Source organism: Agelaius tricolor, unplaced genomic scaffold, assembly GCF_023055355.1.
Source record: "Agelaius tricolor isolate 1412-34295 unplaced genomic scaffold, bAgeTri1.0.p SCAF_5, whole genome shotgun sequence".
Taxonomy (NCBI): Eukaryota; Metazoa; Chordata; class Aves; order Passeriformes; family Icteridae; genus Agelaius; species Agelaius tricolor.
In genome coordinates, this window is record NW_027269265.1 from 52,207,454 (window position 1) to 52,228,492 (window position 21,039).

General features: G+C 37.7%; 1 protein-coding gene across 6 annotated transcripts in view; it reads right to left on the reverse strand.

Annotated features, from left to right (window-relative positions):
* SBF2 (SET binding factor 2) overlaps nt 1–21,039 on the reverse strand; it is a 232,184-nt gene that overhangs the window by 80,667 nt on the left and 130,478 nt on the right. For all 6 annotated transcript variants that reach the window (XM_071427963.1, XM_071427961.1, XM_071427965.1 and 3 more), the window contains exons 7-16: nt 19,272–19,404; nt 18,118–18,226; nt 17,277–17,390; nt 16,406–16,483; nt 14,726–14,839; nt 14,074–14,202; nt 13,236–13,334; nt 10,799–11,003; nt 8,371–8,480; nt 6,721–6,870 (exon numbers count right to left, since the gene is read on the reverse strand). In XM_071427963.1, coding sequence (XP_071284064.1) covers nt 6,721–6,870; nt 8,371–8,480; nt 10,799–11,003; nt 13,236–13,334; nt 14,074–14,202; nt 14,726–14,839; nt 16,406–16,483; nt 17,277–17,390; nt 18,118–18,226; nt 19,272–19,404 — 1,241 coding nt within the window. The remainder of the gene's footprint in view (nt 1–6,720; nt 6,871–8,370; nt 8,481–10,798; nt 11,004–13,235; nt 13,335–14,073; nt 14,203–14,725; nt 14,840–16,405; nt 16,484–17,276; nt 17,391–18,117; nt 18,227–19,271; nt 19,405–21,039) is intronic.

Here is a 21,039-nt window from a genome sequence, read left to right on the forward strand (position 1 = left end):
CAGAGCTGGAGACAGCCCCTGGGGCATGAGCACACATGCAGCATCAGGCAGACACCTCGCTGGGGACACCACTGCACACACTGCGGTCCCCAAGGATGTCACAAGGAATTACCTGGACACTGGCACTGACACAGGGAGAGTCCTGGCCCAAGAAATGGTTGCTGCCATGCCAAAGGGGTCACCTCCCTTGGCAGCTGTAGGGTAGGGAATGCTGACTGGCCTTCCAGCAGGGGTAGGGAAGACACACACACACACTCTCCACGATACAGACACAGGCAGCCCTGCAAAGAAATCAGCTCTCTTCTCTGGGTTTGACAAAGAGACACCCTTGACTGCAATCTCCCAGGACTCTGCAGCCATCCTATGATGAGTATAACAAACAGAATGTTCCTCAGAGCAAAGGAAGGAAAAATGAAAACTGATCAACAATACAATCTTTTACAGTGTGCTTCCATTTTCTGACTAGAGAAATGATGTGAGCACTATCAGTTCAATGTCAGTGCAATGATATTCTGCTACCGTGCAATCTCTTGGGAAAAAGACATTATCAGAAAGATTAAGGAATAGAAACTTCTTTTACTAAGTCCAGAATTTTACAGGTGGACCCCCTAAAAAGTCACCAGGATGATAATGCTGTTATTTCAACTTTTTGGAATCATATGATGTGACCAAAGAGCTCTACCAAAATCATGTTCAGCACAACACAGAATTAAATCTGGAAGTTTGAAACCCAAGCCTTAAACACGGAAATCTCCTTTTTTCCCCCATTTGAATAATACCATTACTACATCTAACATGATGAGAAAGTTCAAACTGGTAATAACTGATGAATTAGTAGAATTAAGTGTGGACCTGTTGAACTCTCATGATTTCTCTTCATGTCTGACCTTCTATGCTTTAAAATACCTTTAAATATTTTTAAATAGTGCTGTTTTTCAAACATGAATTCTGAGACTCTGCTTCCAGGAATGCAAGTCAAACTGAGTAACAAAAGACAGGTCACAAAATAAAAATCCAAAAGGAGAGAAATCTACTGTAACCCTCCAAAATAAAGATGTTTAGCAACATAGTTTTCAACATAAAATATGAGAAATGCTATCTCATGTAACCTTCATACTGCCAAGAATTTGAATCATATGACACACACATCGAGCTGATTTTCTCTCAGGAATAATAAAATCTTTCTTGTTATTGGCTAGTATTTGCAAACCTCTGAATTCTGAGAACTGACTGATAGTTTTTTAAACTTTATCTGGTGGCAAAATACAATACAAAAGTCACTTGCCTTAGAAAAATAAATTTAATATTAGTTATAGAATACCATTGTTTTTAATTTTGCTTATCAAAGTTTCCTTCCCTTCAGACTGCATAGTAAGTGTGACAAGAGAGGCCCTTATTACACTGAAGTGACACAGAAGAATCACAAGCAAAGTTCTAGAGGCAAAATAAATCAGTATTATCTTCCATCTGCTTCTGGCCAATGTTGGAGAACAGATGATGGCCCAGATGTGCCTTTGCTGTAGCCTTATACAGGTTACATTTTTAATTTTGTCCTGGTTGCTACTAAGTTGTGTTTCACACTGTACACTCCAAGTATACTTCTAGAACATTCAGTATAATCCATTTGAAAGATAAACACCTGCTTGTTGCCACTATGGAAAGCCACAGTGATCCATCAGAAACTACCTAAAGCACTAAAGCAGTGACTAATTAGTTGACTATTCAAGATATTCTCTCAGTTACACTGGCACAAGACGTGTTTACTGACACAGATGTGACACTGGAGCAGGGCCCAAACCAGTGCTGGTGACTGTGTAAGTGTCAGATTAAATCACATCACAAGGAGACCTCACTCCCTCCCTGCAGCTTAAGACAAGAATTTTGAGTATTTACGTATTTATCAGCTTTATGCACAATTTTTCCACTTGAACCACATTTAGATTGAAAATCCAGATGTCTGGGGCAGATGTGTTTTCCAATTTGACTCACATTTGCCAAACAAAAGCATTAATATGCAGCAAGGCAATATTACTGACCAACATCTTAGAGAGGCAGTGCTGCAGCATCCTGGAGCTCTTCCTTGGAAACAAGAAATTTTATCTGTTCCAACTACCCAGCAAAGGTGTCCTGCATTATCTGAAGAGAATCTTTCCCCAGAAATGAATTTTCTTAGGAAGACTTACTGTTAAATATTTTATGCAAATTGCTTTGAATGTCTTTTTAATATCAAAATCATTTCAGGTTATCAAATACCATCCCCACAGTGTATTCAGGCCTCTTCTTGCTGTTACTACCATTTAATTTATCAAATTAAGTGCAACTACATTTCAAAATACAGTGTTCCCTTGTTGCTGCCAGAGGAAAGTTAGAGAGACAACTGAAATTCTGGACAAGTTATGACTGCAATAAATGAATAGAGAAATACGCAAACAGAGCCTTGAGATGGTTTCTGCCACAAATTCTGAACAAGTATTAAAAATAAAATGTGTTGTTGTATAGAAGTGCTTCCCTGCTAAAAAAAAGGCTTTTTAGTTGCAAAAAAAAAGTTAAGTATTTATTTCGGAGATGTCAGCAAATGTTATCATAGAAAATTAAAACATAAAGAAAAATGTTTGAAATAGCAATTTATGTGGAACTGCAAATTTTTCTGAGGTAACCACAGCAGAGGAAAACAAATTTGACTGAGTGTTTAGAGCTATAATTCCACATTTTTATCTGCAGTAGTATCTGTTTGAATAAACTGAATTGTCAATCAATATTAAGCTTTCACAACACTTCAGGTTTTTTAACAGTAGCTTAGACATACAACATATGGAACAGAACATAATGCTCCTGCTCCTCTATCAAAGGTAATAATCACTCTGGTGAGACAGGCTGATTTAAATGTTTGCCACAGTACATGATTTTTCAGGGGAAAAAGTCTTACTCAGGGCATGACAACAAAGTTTTCAGCAAGTGGTCAGGGACAACTCCTAGCAGAGATAAAATAAAGTGACTGGGGATTTAACTGCCCTTATCAGAAGGTCTTTGCTTTAATTCATGACCATTACAATCTCCATGTAATTTTGGTCTTCCTACTACTAAATTCTATCAGAAATACTTCTCTCATTTCTATTTCAGCAGCAGTAATTGCCAATACTTCTCAGACACAGAAGAGCATGTTTAACACTTGAATACTGACTTGCTGCATCATACTTCACTTTAATTTTATTTATAAGGCCTCCTATAGTCTACCACAGGTGCTAAAGAAGGCAGATTAACATGAAACTCTAAAGCACTATTCCACAAATCATAAGCCTATTAAAATCTGCAGGTTCTACCTGTTATCAGTTGAAAGAACAACAGTTTAAAACAAAACAATGCCCCTCTTGGACTGAGAGAACTCAAGCTGACAACCACCAGAGAAGCGGCAAATCCACGTTTTGCCATCCCTAGAGAAACTGGTAAAATACCACCCTCCCTTCTTCCCAGCTGCAAAAAGGCTAGATCAGATCCTTGGGGAAATACAGCCTATGGAATTGCTCACTCAAATCAAACAGCTATTCACTTGAAGCAATAGTAGGAGCAATCTATTCCATTTCCTTAATCTTTTCTCAAGCCAGACATACATGAGACCAGCAAAAATATACCTGGTGGGATTACCACAAGCATTTTGTTAACATACTGCTCTTCATGCACAAAATGAGTATACAGGAGCTCTGAAAAAGCATCTGACCTTTATTTTTGTGGACTCCACTAAAAAAGAGAATAGATTCTATTAAATGAAAAAACCTGCCACTAGACAATCAGAAAAATCTTGACTAGCAATGGAGGGCTCTGCATTAGACTTGCAGAGTGCAATCTTCCTCATTTTGTAACACCTGGAACTTCACAGTAAGACAAAGAATTCAATCTAAAAGACTTGCCAGAAATGGCCAACCTGCATCTCTTGAAATTGTTTATTTTTTGTGTCTTTTAACAGACACTGCTTAAATTACTTGGTTCTGCGACCTGCAGCTCACAGAATTCACGAGTCTACAGCAAAATGTTGACTTGCTGAGCTTGCAACAATTCATCTTATCATGAGCAGAGGTTTGGTGGCTGGAGAGCATCAGCTTTCCCAGCTGGATGAGCAGGTGAGACTGGAGTGTCCCAGGGCCAGCCATGGGGCTGGAGCTGGCTGCACACAGGTCCCCACTCACCCAGTGTGTCCAGCAGGGAGCCCGGGCTCTGCCACCCTGCCAGGGCATTCCCTTCCCCTCCTCTCCGTGCTCCAGCCTCAGCAGGATTTCAGCTTCCATCTTCCAGAAGCCAAGGGGAATGTGCAATATCATGAACAGAAAACTCTGGTGGTAGAACTGAGGCAGTTTCTACAATGCCAGTAGTTCAGTGAGGTCTGAAAGCCCTACTGCAACCTAACTCTGCCCAAAAACCCCATCCATAATTAATGTGGTATTTCCCTAAAGCTTCACTACATCTCTAGTTAAGACCACATTTCTTAAATTAGATTTTTGTGTCTTTTAACAGACACTGCTTACATTGCTTGGTCCTATGACCTGCAGCTAACAGAATTCATGTGTCTACAGCAAAATGCTGACTTGGTGCATCCCACTGCAGCAAGGGCAAACTTATTTAAGTTCTCAATAAAGTGCTTTTTTCTTGAATTGATACAAGGAAGCTCCAAAATGTCACAATTTACACATTGTTTCAAATACCACACTTGAGCAAAGTGCACAGACAAATTATAAATCATGTTTTTATCTTAATAAATAACTTCATATGTCATAAAAGTAGATGTTAAAAATACTTGCTTCCAGCTCACTGCCCAGTGTCAGGAGTTCAGATGTTTTCATGTTGGCCATGCTTACTTCTGAGAAATGAAAACTTTCATTTCATATTTTCAAAGATATGAAAATACTGTTGGTGGGGGGAGGGAGGCATAAAAACTGTGCCTCATTATTTGATCTCTTTCTCCTGCATGATTTGAGTTATATTTGCTAGTTTTATTGAAGAAAAACAAGCCTAATTTTTATTGAAGAAAAATTTATTTTAATTTCAGTAACTCTTCAGACACATTCATTTCCTTGAACTTGAGCTCTTTCTTGGGCCTTCAGATCACCAAGATGGGAAAAAAAAGCTTTTCTTCCAGAGCAAAATTGGCTTTAATTATTTTATTAAAAGGTGATGTCCTTTTAATACTACTTTACTATTTCTCTCCTCAGAAAAGCAAATTTCATTTTCTTCTGCTATAATTTTTCTAAGATACAGAAATGAAGGGGATTTGTATTTTGTTCCTATTTTCTAAAAAGAGCTGGATGTTTTTTTAACCAAGGAATGATCGAAAAAGTAGGAGCAAAATTTGTGACATGTCTAGACAATCCTGCTTTCTGGTTTGAAAGAAAATTTCTAACTCTGGAATACACAGCAGGTGCAATATTCCATTAGTCATGATTTTGGACAGAGAAATAGAGTTTCACAGATAAATTCAATTTTTCTTCCAACTCTAAGGCTAAATTTAGGACTTGGAAAAGGTGAAGAACTGTGTCAAAAAGCAGATTCTAGGTGCTGTGTAATTTTAGCCAGTCAACTTCAGTTTTCATCTGCTGACTGCAGTAGTTTTGCTTTTAAGAACACTGCTCAGACAAAGATGGACTTCTTTCACAACAGTAGAAAAATACCTTACTGTGAACAAACAAGAAGTGCAACACACAGCAAAACTTGCATTTGATGGTGACCTGAGGTAGCATTTGCTCAGTCAATGTTAATTTATTTCTACACTTCAGTGAAAGTGGCATTTAGCACTCACCTTTTAAAAAATGTGGGTCAACCTCTTATAAATTGTTGCAGAATAATTTCAGTGGGTTTTAGGTTTGAGGAGAGTGGGATTAAAATACTAAGGCCTCCATCAAGTCCCTAATTTGATACAGTATCTTAGGGTCAACAAAAGAAAAATTATAACCAAATGTGATCACATTACAAATTAATAAAAATACCTCTACATTCTCAGACAAGAGACATGTAAGAAAACATTTAAGACTATAAAATATTTCAGATAATGAATTGAGAACAAGTGAAGGTAAAAAAGACCAAATATTGAAATGAAAGCCAAAAGAAGTCACCCACATATTTTGCTTTCATAGGCAGCTGCCCCATGTGTTGATGCTTATTCAGCACATAATAATTTGTCAGTAGAATTAACTTTGGAGATGAACTGCAAGCACTTGCAGTGAGTTTCTGACAAACTGTGACATCAGAACTGCCACCATGAGCCACAGAAGCAGAAACTATGCTTTCTTAAACTCTGTTTAAACAAGGAAGGCAAACTTCTGGGATTTTTAAGGGACCAGTGGTTGATACACATTTTAGGAACTCTGGGTTGAAACTGACCTGGAAAAGCCAAGACCCACTCATTTAAAAAAAAGCACTTCAAGCCATTAAGTTAAATCATTTGACTACCTATCAAAACTAAATTGTATCTAAATTATTAATAATGGGAACAGTTTTCTTTCTGCTTGTCATATCAGACAGATCTGTACAGACCTGAGTGTTTTATTCTTTCAACCACAAAATATCTTCAATCCACCATCAAGCAGTATCTCCTACATCACTGTAGGATGCGCTCGAGTAATTTAATTATTTTGCTTCTCCACAAGAAGCAACTTTGCTCCTCTAAGCAATTTTGCTTATCCTAATCCTAAAGAAGAGGAAGACAATCAAGGCCAAAGCCCTGCCATGCTGTACCTGCAAAGCACAGTTCATCATTCTGACAATGTAGTCGAACTGCTGGTGGTCCAGGATGGCTCGGTTCTCCTTGACGTGCTGGCCCAGCTCCTGTGTCAGGCAGTGCCGAGCTGCTTTGCCCTTCAGGGCTCTCAGAGCTGCAGGCAGGGTCTGCAGAGAGCAACATCTCACTGATGGAAATGGAATTCAGTGGCACTACTCATACTGAATAGCATTCATGTTTTACTAAGAAACTGCAAGTGACAGCAAAGAACAACTCTGGAAATTATCCTTTAGCTTGACTATCAAACTTTCACATAATGGCTGATTTAGCCTGAGCTACCAAGTACTAAATTTCTCCCTTTTTTTTTCCAAATACATTAAACAGCATTTCTCACCTACATCTGTAAATAGAAATCCTTTAATGTGGACAGGCATTAATGGATGTGAAATCAGAAATGGATTATTGTGGATGAAAGCAAGTGCTCTGTTCTGTACAGCCAGGCCAAGACTGGAGTTTGCCTGTCAAGGCTGAGCAGCAGATTTTGGGATAAGCAATGAATGACACATGGGTTTAGCAGTGGCATAGCTCTCATAGCAGTGAGGCCACTAGATTGTCATGCAGTTTATCCTAAACCAGGGCCACCAGAGTATTAATATCAAGGCTTGAAAGATGCAGCAAATGCTACAACAGTGATTACCAGCTGTGGCCCCTTAGGCTGAAGGTAACAGGTAAGTAAGAAAAGGCAGCCTATTTGCTAAGGAAAAATTTACCATATAGGAGGACAAAAAACCCACTGAACTTGCCCATGTGTCTGGAAGTTGAATGAGGTTAAAAACTACTGTGCTCTGCTTGGATGAAAACTCTAAAAGTGTTACACACTTGATTAGGACTTTTCCCATGTGCATTTTGACACCATAACTTGTAAATCAAGCAAAGCTCATTTTCTATCTTGATCTGCACAGCATCACAGATATACAGGTGATACTGTAGAAGTCAAAAAATTTCTTAAGATAATTTTACAGTCATTTTCAAATGTAGAATTAGATTTGATTGTAAGTTTGAGTGATTGTTCTACAATCAATAACAGAAAACTCTATGGACAGAATCTACAAAACCTGGCAACTTCTCAGTGAAGAGAAAATAAGAATGTCAGGGATAAGAATTCACTAGCACATTTCAGTGAAGGCAGACATGCCAAATATTTATATTCATCTCTGAGTTCTATCAAATTACTGGCTTTTAAAACCAGCAAAATTGACTGTACTGAAAATTTCTAAGGAACATTGGCTGTTAAACACCAAAGCACATATGTATGCCTTTTGTTTGCATTCCTTCTAATTAATGCTGCTAGACCAATATACATCCACCTCTTAAAAAAGAGTTATGCGGACAATGCTACTTCTAACAGTAATGAATTTTGCAAAAAGGGTTTTCAACTCACCCATGTAGGATTAGAAACAGGTTTTCAAATCCATTAGCCTCATATTACACACAATACTGTATTTAGATGATGATTTTTATTGCTTACTTCATTCATTTAAATGGCCAAAATAATCCTTAGCATTTGTAACAAGACTTCAAAATGTACTTTGCGATTAGGCCAGTCTCCATTTGCTCATTAACAGAACAGAGAGTAATTTGGGAGAATTAAAATTTCATTTTATTACCTTTTCAGTCTCCAGAAATTTGTTTTCAAAAATGAACGCGATGCAGTTTCTAACAACTTCCAGCCTTTGAGCACTGTTGAAAACTGTGCTTCCTTTTTCCATTATGGAAACTAACAAAGAAAAAGAAGAATATACATCTGTGAAATGCCTGCAAGAACCACAAAGAATACCACAAATTTCTTCAAGAAAATAATTACTGTGTCCTCCCTTTTATTCTGTTAGGCAAATGCCATTTGCAGGCAGATGGGAACACAAGATCCCAAATCTCTGGTTTTCCTATTCCATCTGAAAAGGAGAGTGCTCTGAATTGTAACTGCATTAGTTGATTCTCTTAACTGTTTGTTCTTGTTGTCTCATACAGGCACAAAGAGATTATAACCTCTAACATGCTGATGAAATACATAAATAAACACAAATTAATAATAAATGTGTGTGATCTGCAGCGAGTTACATAGCCTTGCACATTTTGTAGCAGTAGATAACTATTTTTAGATGGCCATGACAAGAATTCTGCAACAAGGAATTTAACCTAACAAACCTGTTCTCTTATCTTGATTCCAAACTGTTGAGATCTCATTTTCTTAATCCACTGTTCTGCCCTGATTTTTCAACAAAATTCAGAAAGCAAGAACTAACATTCTCTTTTTCTTTATAATATCAAATAAATAGTATCTAAATTCAGGACATGCCTCTCTAGTAGGTAATAATGAGCTACTTATATCCAAGGATTCTGAGACACAGCTCAGCAGGGAGTGTAAGAGTGAAAGCTGTTCCTCAGGAAAAGACCAGCAAACTCCCTGCTTTGACACAGAAATTAATTTATTTTAAAAAAATCCCTTCTCCTGCAACTAGCCTTTTGAAGAAAGACAACAGAACATAACCACACATCCTTTAAATTTTCTGTAAGTATCAGATTCAATGATACAGTCAACAGCAAAGGCAGGTGAAGAGAGTTCATCCTCTTCTTGCATAAACCCAAAGAGAAACAGGCCTGGGCAGGGCCTCAAGAGGCCATCTAGTTCACCCTGCTGTCCCTAGACAGGATCAACTCTATTTATGTTATTTCTCATGTTTGTCTAATATGTTCCCAATGTTCTGTGATAAGAGAGACTCCATGGCTGCACAAGAAATCCACTCAACTGCCTCACCATCCTCATTTTACCATGCCTTGCTGACAAATAACTCTATTTTTGTGCTGCAATTAAACCCATTATTTCTTATCATTACAGATTATTCCCCTTCTTTTTCTCACTGTCTCTTGTATAATTGAAGCCTGCTATTCTGTGTCCCCTCAGTCTCCTAGTCTTCAGTCTAAACAACTCCCCATCATTCCTTGTAGGTCACATTCTCTGGACCACTGGTCATTCCTGTTGCTTTCTTATGGACTCCCTCCAACAGAACCAAAAATGGAGACAGTCTTCCAGTGTCCAAACATGGACACAAACATCCAGCTGAGGTCTTACTGAGCACAATGAAAAGATTTCTCCATGGGGTTCACTGACTGCACTCCTGTTTATACATCCTACTAAGATGTTTGGCTTTTTTGCAGTAGCTTGATATAGCTGGGTCATGTTTGCCCTACAGTCATTAAAGTTCCCAAATTAATTTCTGAAGAGCTGCTGCCTAGTCAGGCGAGTCTGCCTATGCAAGTGCCATACCCTATTTGAAGAAAAGCAGTAGAGAAGGAAAGAATTCATTGGAGTCTCGTGGTTAGACATGTAATTTTTAAAGATGGATTTGAATTCTTAGCCCATCCTTCAAAAGTTTTGCAAGCTCTTCACGTGCAAGTTGACTAATCATACTGGTTTATGCCGCCATCCACATTGATGAGTGTGACTATGAGTAATAGAACTTTCTGGCATTAAAATGAAAATGACAGGCTTACAATGTCCACATCTGCTCTTTATGCTTAAATATAGGCATATTTCTTTTGACACAGATGTTATCTTTGCTCTTTGCCTTTTTCCAGTAATTTACATGCCTTTTACTGGGTATCAGAGGAGGAACTCAAACGGTTCAAAGCTTGGTTCAGCCAGTGCTACAAGTGACCTATGCTGATATTTAACAGGCCTAAATATCTAGTTTAATTGTTCAGCTCAACATCTAGTTAATTGTTTAACTCAGTATCTAGTTTAATTGTTCAACTCAAACTCTAATTCAGATCAAATCCACTGTTGTTGTTAGCAGTTACACCCATCACTCTCTGGATGCTTGACTTCTTAGTAAAGAAGGCAGCAGATAATATCTGTCTTAGTAAAGGCAGATAAAAAAGGGCTTTCAGAATGGCAAAGGCAAACACTGAAGTCTAGGCACCAGAGTTTGCCACGATCACTAAAACCACAACATGAACACGAAACTGGGAGCAACACGCTGCAGAAATGCCAATCACCCGTGAGAACCAGGTAGCACAGGGCACAAATGAACATACCCACGGGGGGACCTGCTGGAACCACGCACTTCTTGTCCCCCCGGGTGGCAGGGGGTGCCCCCTGGCTCCTGGCCAGCCCCTCCTGCAGCAGCTCCTGCACGCGGCCCTCGTTGATGCGCGGGAAGGGCAGGACGTGCACGCGCAGGTGCGAGCCCTCCGTGGGCCGCGGAACCTTCTGGAAGGCCATGTGGGGGTTGGGGTTCTCCTGCAGGGCGAGAGCAAAGGGTCACACACCAAAGCAATCCTGCAGTGATACCACCATCTGCCCCATCGAGTTTTGCTGCTGCTTGGACAATCTCCCATACTTTAAAGATTAAGAAGTCAAATATCTAATGCAGATGATTGATAAAATGTTTCATATTCATATTGCCCTTGACTCATTAACTTTAATATTTCCAACTTTCTTAAAGGCTTTTATAAACTTCTTTTGTCATCGTGAAAAATTCAAAACAAGAGCAAAAGAAAATCCCTGCTTAACTTATGCTGATTTTATGCAAATTTATGAATATTAAGGACTTGAATATAAGCTGGTGTGACAGTCAAGCTCTTCATTAGAGAGATTATCTACCACCATGCATAGGATGACAGCTCACATTTTCAGGGGTGCAGTAATCAAAACAAATGGGGTATTTTCATCTCCTCATTCAGTTATTCTGGGGTTACCATTAATCACATCTGAAATTGCTGCTGTCCAATTTGACTCTATGCTGTTACCCATTACTGGCTACATACCACTGCCAAAGAGTGCTATCCATCAATGAGGGCTCTCTGTAAATGCACAGTAAGTTTGGAAGAAAACTTGTAAACAGGAGCTTAATACTGTTGTTTACAGGAGCAAAAGGCAACAAGGAGATCAAGTGCATCAACTTGAGAAACAGCAGACAAAACAGAGCAGCTCCTTAGCCACATGCATTCTCTGCAAAGGAAAATTTTTTGGAACAAGCCAAAAATCTGGGGGCATGAGAGCAGCAGATGCAAGAGGAGGCAAGAAAGAGAAAGAGAACACAGATTCAGGAGGGAGTAACAGAAGACAGAGGGCAGAAAACTCCAGAAAAGGAGAGTAACTGCTCCAAAATCCATTTCAGTGAGAGGAGAGATTCAGAGGAAATACACAGGGAAAGTTACTTTTATCTTGAACATCACAAATGTCATGTCAGATGTCCATGCTATTGGGCTAATGGAAGGTCTAATGCCTTGGATTGTCCACCTATAGCAGCAAGACTCATGCAGACATTATCTCTCACCAACAGACCTTGTCTCTCCCTTGTATCTAAACTGTCACAGCTACAATACTGTGATTATTAAAACTGTGAAACAAGATGTCAAAACACAACAAGCCGTCTGTTTAAAATCAGGCAGCTCTAGGCACAGCTTGAGCAGTGTTACCATTCACCTATGTTCAGTCAAAACAGGTGCATGCACAAACTACCAGAACTCTGACTTCTCAATGCACAAAGTCATAGATTTAGTGAATACCAGTGTGTGCTCCTGTGAAGTCACTGACTTAGTGGTAGTGAAGGAGCAGGTCAATCACAATGGTATAAATAAATCTCATCATCAGAAAAGACATACAGAACACAAAAGAAACCCCAGAACTTAGCAGCATTTGGTAGCTCTTGTGGGCTGTTTTTCAGAATTGTAGATGTAAACCACAGTTTTGGGAAAGTGGGATGTAGAAAAGAAAGGGTGACAAAGGTGTCAGCTGATGGTGTACCAGATAATGCTCTGTGGAGTCTGAATAACCACAGAAGCGTGAGGGGGAGGGAGATCAAGATGCTATGCCAAAAAAGCCCACAAACCTCAAAGCAAACAAAAAATCTAAAACCTACAAACAAAAAAACCCCATCCCAGAACCAGCTAAAGGAATGGTAAGAGATTTTATAAAAGCATTTTGTAAAATAAACATGATATGAAGGGAAAAATTAAACTGGAAATGGAGTTGTTCAAGAAACAGGCTGTGAAAAATGAAATAATGCCTGCTGAGCATGCAAACCAGGGTGACTGGGTCAGGAGAGAACTGCTGAAAGTACACATTAGGCCACATTGTATAATATATATGTATTATATATATTATATAATACACATTATAAATGTATAATTTTCACATGGAAAACTGTTGACAAGCAAGAAAAGAGATCTATTTGGCATAGACAGGTTGCAGCCATGAAAAATAGCAGTTTACAGACCTTATGTGAATACCCACTAAAAATAGGTAAGTAGTTGTAGCTATATCTAAATCAATATTAGCATTAATAAACCACTGGTATTACAATGAATTTCCTTTGCATGTACAAATGTAATAATCTTTAAATTTTGCCATAATGTAGATGATGACTACCACAAGCAGTCACTTCCATTTTCTGGCTCAATCTGAGAAATCAGACTTTTCAATGTTACCATCTCAACTCTCCAGATGCAGCAGGTACAGACAACTTACATTTTTGAAGAGCTGTTCTGCAAGTTCTCTGACATGCTTTATCATTTTTGGTGGATTGCCCTCTTCAGCTTTAATTCTTTCGACTTCAAAGGCCACCAACTTTTTTTAAAAGAAGAAAGAATAAAAAATGTTGATGATTCAACTAAAAAAATTTATTTCCTATTTAAGTTAGGAAATGTTAATCTTAAATTGAAACCAAGGAAAGAAAGCTGAGCACTGAAAAATGTGTGAGGCCATGTTGCTCTGGAACATGAGACATTTTCAGTTCCATGTGCAGCATTTGTCACCAGACAGAAAGAAAGTCCTACATACCTAAACCAGTCCTGTCACATACCTCAATCCAAATTTCTCATAGGTACTACTACTACAACACAGAATTAATATCACACTCTATTTTTACTCTACCTTGAACTCAAAACCAACACAGTAAAAGAACAGCAGCATTACTTATATAATGAAATTTTTTGTCTCAGTTTACATTCTTGGATAAGTATTTAATGTAATATTTTTCTGTGAGGTTGTTAACATTTCAGAGAATATAATTAAATTACTGAAAATAATTCTGTACTAGCACATGCAATGTATTATGAAGCTGCAGATCTGACAACAGGAACAGCATTACCAAAATTTCTACAACTATTTAACTTCATACATATAATGGTGTAATTTTATGGAAGTAAGCTAGAAATATCTCCTTAGCAGAAAATAAGAGTTGAGGTGATTAGTATAAACTTGATCCAATAAACACTGGGGACTCAGAAGCATTCCAGTAGTTTTTCCCATGCTGAAATATCACAGTAAATTGCAATTTACTTGGGAATACAGAAACAGTTTTCACCTCATCAAAAAGATCACAGGTTCTGAAGGGAGGACCCCTCTCTGACACAAAGCCAGCAAATGCCATTCCATTGAGGACTTTGGTTAGAAAGTCATTCTCAATTAAGCCTCGCTGGCCCAAGAAGGCTGCCTGCAACAAAAACAGAAAAAAATTCACCTTTTTTAATCAGCATCAAACTTGCAATTACAAACAACTGTTATATATTAGTTAAACATTTTCACCGGCCTATCAGCTTATACTAGTAAGTGGTACTTTCTAATTCAATTTTCTACTGTACATAGTACCTTTTTATACCTAAAAATTTGAAATTTGAGGCACACATTTTTTAAATCTCACAGGTAATAAAAGAGAAAAGTAGTACCTTCAAGTAATGTGTTATTACATACAGAGGTTTTCAAAATTCCACAGTGATTCCTCAAATATTTATTTGTATTAAATTTCAGTGTTAACTTTGTTGTACGTTTCTGTCCTGTCCCTGCAATTAGTCCCACTAAAACAGACTGATGTTGTGCTATGCCAAAATGATGTGCTTATCATATGGAGATAACTTTATTTACATTTTTAAACTTCACCACTTGTTCAAAAGGCAGGCTTGTGGGAATAACATGGCACAAAGGAACACCATAAATACACAGAACTGCTCCTCCTTTACCTTGTGGAAGTGAATGACAGGTTCAGCATGAATTCTGATCAGCTGCAGACACGACCTGTATCCTTGGAAGAGCTGTGCAAACAGCCTGAGGAAGATTGCTCGCACTTCTTTGTCCTGCAAGCAGCAATTGAATTGTCAAAGCATCCTCACACCCTAAATTTCTCCAGACTTTGTAGGAATCTGTATGAGAAATGCCTACAGCTCCATGAGTGTAGCAGTGCAGCACATGAAGCAGAGATATTTGCACAGGGGTGAGGTTGTGTCACAGAATGGTTGGGACTGGAAGGGACCTTAATGGCCACCAGGATGCCCTGCCCTGTCCCCAGATGGCCATGGCAGACCCTGTACACAGCCACCCTCCACCCCTGCTGGTCTTGGCTGTGCCTGCAGCACAGGCTCTGGGCAAAGCCAGGGGGCTGAGGGGTGCTCAGGTCCTGAACCACTCAAATGTGCTGCCATGAGAGAAACCTGATGTGAAATAAAGGAAAAAAGGCTATTTTAGCCTGGATTCATTCCCTAAAATAACTGTGGCTTGAAGCACTACACAGGCAGGGGCAGCAGGGAATAGCAGGAGCCTGAGGTGGCACTGCTGCTGCTGCCACCAGTTACTGTAAAAAGTTTAAAATAGCAGGGCCTTAAAGTCTTGGATTATTTACTTAAGAGAGTGTTTAAATACACACCACCAGATTAATGGAAATGATGTGAACAGCTGGGGCAGTGACATCTCCACCTGGCCCAGGTGCCACTAAAGACTGACATCAAATCCTGGGCCACCCTGTTGTTTTATCTCAGCAGCCATCTCAAAAAACCTGAGATCCCAAAAATTCCTTTATTACCTCAGGTTTTATGGTGTTATGTTACAAACTGTAATTTTAAATATTACACACAGTATTTACTATCAGATAACCAGCTCATCAGTTAAGTAACAACCAAATTAAGTAAATTACAGCCTGGAATTTATTTTTAAAGATAAAAGGAATACATAAAATGATATAAAGCTGGAATATATTATTGGAGTATTTTACTAGATGGTTGTTTATTCTGCACTGGTACATGATCCATGTTGTTCTATTTTTAACTTAAATTTTGTATGGCTCCCTTTACTGACAGACATGTTCATTTTCTCCTGCTCTCTAGGATTTTAACAGGTACATTTGTACCCTGACTTCTTTGACTATTTGAAAACATGGTAATTTCTTCAAATTTCACAAAATTCTTGTTTTGATACAAAATCATATTAATTTGAAACCTTCCTATTCAAACTGAGATCTTAGCTGAATTCTTCCATTAGTTTAGATTAAGTCTGGATGACATTCCCTGTCTTCAGCAATGAAAAATCCCAATCTTAAAGGCAGAAATAAGTACAACAAATATATTGTACCACCTAAGAGTTTCACCTATTCACATAATCCACATCTCTACCCAAAAAGCTCATATGTGTGTTCCTAAATTGAACTGGCTTTTGGATTTTATAAAACTTCTAACCCATCAGAATGATATTAGAGGGAAAAATGCATTTCTCTAGCTCCACCAGTAAAACTATAAATACATAGTATAGTATGTATAGATATAGTATAGATGAAAGCAAACATAAATTCTTAAAAGGAAGCTACTAGTCTAAAATTTCAACAGTTTTCCACTTATGAAAGTCAGACACAGAAAATAAGACAGAAATCTTACCAGCATTTTTGAGTGTGATAAAGCTGTTCGTGGGGGAGGGAATGCATAATCTGCTGTTTCCAAATCAGGATGCAAAACCTAGAGAATTTTGAAAATATAATCTTTTTTCCTTCATTTTGCTGAGAAAAAGACTTTTTTTTTTTCCTTTCTCAAATTCACTGACATTGAGTACCTCAAATAATAAATTGAGTTAAACTGTGAAGACTGTATGGAAATAAAAATGGAATTAACTTCTCAGCTTCAGGATTCTATATGTGAGTTAGTTATCAAAAACTCCTGTCACAGTCCATGAAACTGATCAATACCATTAGGGATTTTAGAGTCAATGCAGCTGAAACAGATTAAGAGAATAAAAATTCTTCTATTTAAGATAAGATTTGCTCAGAAGCCTCCAAATAAGGTGATTTCTATTTTATTACAATGATAGCAAAAAGACAAACTGATGTACTTTTTATGGCAATTCACTAATGTAGAATCCATTATTCCTAAATTCTGAAACAGAGGCATAACAAAGATAAAATTTAAAGGGTTATTAATTTTTTAATTTTCAAGAAAATGTACAGTTGAAATGAATTTATAAACATAGAAAGGGAGCAGAACTGAGTAGTAATAATGTTGCTCAAATACTCTTATTAAAAACCATTACAAAGGAAAAATCTCTACCTCTTGAACAGTGAAAAGACATTTTAGATTTCCATTACTGATGATACCAACTTGAACTACACAGAATTAACTCTTCTAAAAACAGGGATGATGCATGAATCAATCTATTAAATCTCATTTCCAGTGTGCTTGAAAGCTTAATATTGAAATTTTTCATTCTTTACAAATAGGTGAGAGGGTGAAATGTGGGGATTTTATCTAAACATACCAGAGAAAGTGCCATTTGAGTCTGGTGTAGCAGTGGCTCTGGCAGCTGGGACAGATGAATACATTCAGGAATTTTAATTGTTCCTCCATCCAGGTCTGCTATGATTACATCTAACTGTAAGGGACAAATAGTAAAAGTGCATACAGTGAGCATAGCTTAAAAAAACCACAACAGTTCAAATTTCTGAACAATGATCTGCACACAAGTTTACTAAAACAAATTAAAACAGTACCAACTTTAATGTACAGAATGTTTTTGATACAGGAAATACTCCAAATACTTTCTATTACTGAATCTAGCCCTGAAAAAAGAAATTAAACCAAAGAAAATGAAATTAGGCTAAACTTTCAAAAGTGACTTTTGTTTCTGGATATTCCAGGTCTGTGTTCAGAGACATGAGATATCTTATAAGCTGTTTGCAAAGGAACACAGTGAGGGCAACTAGAAGTAAAATTTCATGTTTCTAAGCACCTTTTGCAACCCTGGATCAGTTTCTCCAAACACATACTTAAAAAGGGTAAAATAAAACAATTGAGAATGCACTTGAAAATCCTAAGTGAATTGTTCAAACTCAGGACAAATAGATGACAAAGCCAGAAATGGATCCATTCCTTCCCCTCTGGCACCAGAATCAAAATCATTTCCCTCTACTTTACAGTCTCAATGTACAAAAAAAAAAAAATTATGCTTTTTCTCTATTTTCTTCCCCTGACTGTCTCGCTTTCTTAGAGTAATATTTTGAAGAGATGTGAATTATTCCCAGAAGCACCTCCAAAGCCCCCAGGAGGGCTCAGAGCTGAGCACAGGGCAGGCTCTGGGCTGGGAGGGCAGCAGTACCCACCAGCTCATGGATGTCATTGCGAAACACAGAGTGCACCCCGATGATGAAAGGCGTGGGGGAGCTGAGAACCTCCAGCAGCTGGGCAGGGAGAATTGGGATGTAGGGATAACTGTGAAAAGATGAAATTAAACAGAATAAAAGCTTAGGAGTATCCTTTCACATAAGGCAACTTTTTTTCTTAAAAAAATCTTCCTGTTAGTAGTCAGGCACACGAAGTTGTAAACAATACCTTAATTTTAAAAACATGATTCATTTGTGGCCATATACCTACACTTCAGCCTATTGTAAAATATTGTTTTCTAAGAAGTCTATAAAGGAAATATTTTGCTTTCATCTTGAAATGACAACTAAACAACACTATTTCAGGCACTGTTTACCTGGTTTGACAATTTAAAAAACTCTGTGTGTTCATCAAAACAACGTCAAGAGCCGGATCTAAATTCATCAGTGAATTTCTACACCTAATTTACAGTTATTAGAAGTTTACATTATTAGTTAAACATTAAGAAACATTAAGAAACATATTCCAAAACTCAATTTCCAGTTCTTCCTTCTTATTCTGTATTATAATGAAGCTAATCTCTGAAGTATTTTAAATAAAACAAGCTATTAAAAATACAAAAATACAAGCATAGTTTGAAACAGGTGAGTTGGAATTAGATGTTTTCTTCCTAAAAAAAACCAAATTGATTGACATGAAGTTTTCCATTTCAAAATTTCGGATCCACCTGTGGCTTTTTAGAGAGGATCAGTTGACTTCAGAGAGGATTTGTTGACTTAAATTCATTCTCTGGTGGACATTTGTCAGTGACTTAAAACTGACACACACTAATGTAGCTGCTATCTTTGAGCTACAGAATGTTCTGGATTGTGAGGAGTGTTTCTACCCTACATTTGCAGGTGGAATTTCTCCCTTCATTGTTTCCACTGCCACGATGCAACCAGATTTTTATTAATGATGTGCACACACCAGGATTAGCATCATTAAGAGCTTTGCTTATTTTACCAACTATAGCACAACTCTTTTTGTCTGGGACAAACAAAAAATCCAAGTAACTTGTTTTTGTAATAAATTGTATTCGTGTTTGTAATAGAAGTTATAAAATGAGTTATAAAATTATTTAACAAGTTCAAAGAAAGCCAACTTAACTCACCTGTATTTGAGAGGAAACATCAAAGACTCCAGAGCCCTACAGGCATCACTGAGCCTTTGAAAACTTGCTGAGTGAAAGAGAACCTTATTTTCAGTAAGCACGGCACAGAATAAGCTGAGTACATTTTGGATTCCTTGAAAAAATAAAATAATAAGAAAGACCTGTAACAACATGCCAAAAAAATTCAAAATTACATTAAAATGTACCATTTCCTAGAGGGATTTTCAAAAAGCATATGATAAACACATAAACTGCCAAGTTTCAAGTTTTTCTACCTTTTATTTGACTCGTGCAGCTTCTGTTTTTCAGCTTGCTATAATACCATCTGAATGTATTTCTACATTTTAGATATACTGTATTACATCTCCCTTTCAATACCACTTGCAAGGATTTCCACTTCTCAACACAAATCCCAGCAATGCTTAATAATGGCTTCAAACAGCATTATGTGCATCTTCTGCACAGCCTTCTGTGTATCCAGCACTCAATTCTGGTCACTGATCCAGGCTTAGCTTCTAAACCTCTTAGCAACTCCAAGCAGGGGGAAAAAAAATAAAATCATACTGCCAAGTTCCAAAGAAAATTAAAAGATTCCTAGTGAATACATTCATACCTTATCCATTCTAGGAGTCAAGAGGTTAAAAGAGGGCAGTAAGAGAGTATTCATCATTAGAAAGATACTTAAAGGGAGATCTGAATGTTTTAAAAAGTCCCACTAGATTTGGGGTAAGACTCATGAATCAGATGATGGGATGCTTTTGGGGATTTTTTAAGGCAGTGTAATTTACCTAAAAGACAAAGCCATGTGCTTTCAGGGAAAACCAAAAATATATTTCCTTTAGAAAAAAAGTCCCATCCTGAGAAGCAGACATGCCTGACACATGTGAGATATGCTGAAATTTATGAAATTTCCTGAAATATGCTGGAATGTATGATGTTTCCCTGAGGACATGGCTTGTGTTATCAGTGAGACAGCCTGCATTACCTTCCCAAAGCTACTGCTTATCCAGCAATAATGGCCCCTAAAAGAAGTGTGACTGTGGAGAGCCACTATATTCACATGACAATTAACACTTGGGTTTTTGAAGTAATTTTAAATCTTTTTTTTCTTCCATAATGTATGCAGATTTTCTTGGCTGGAGTAAAGCTCAGTCCATAAACACAGTGGGACAAAGATTTGGAGAGGGTTGTTTAGGAAAAGAAGAATTCATTCTAAGGACAAAGAAGTCAAACCACAAAATAACAGCTTGTGCTTCCAATTCCATTCTCCAAGAGTCCCACAGAACTCACACAACCAAAGGCTGGAGAGGACTGAGGACAGAGGGCTTTGCTACAAGGCTCAGTGAATTACTGCTCCAAATGGTTGATATTACTGTCAGTGGCATAATTAATATTGTGCTAGTAGAAAACAAACTGCTGTGGAACACACAAGGTAAGGATGATGATAAAAAGTCCAATTTGTTTCCTCAGGTGAATGAAACAGCACCCAGCAGTGAATGGTTAGAAGGGAACTGGAAATAGTGTCCTTTGAACACAAGATTAGAAACTGCTGCCTGCTTGAAAAAAATCTCAGTAAAAAATTTAAGTCAAACTGCTCCTTTTATGCAGAACCACCCGTTTCTTTCCCAGAAAAAAATTAAAAAATATTTTGGAGTATACTTTCTGTTTTAAACTAAGTTTTTGTTTTCAATTGGGCTTCTCACTCCCTTTCATTCCACACCAAATGTCTTAAGACATCTAGGAATGGCTACTTCTTAAACATCTGACA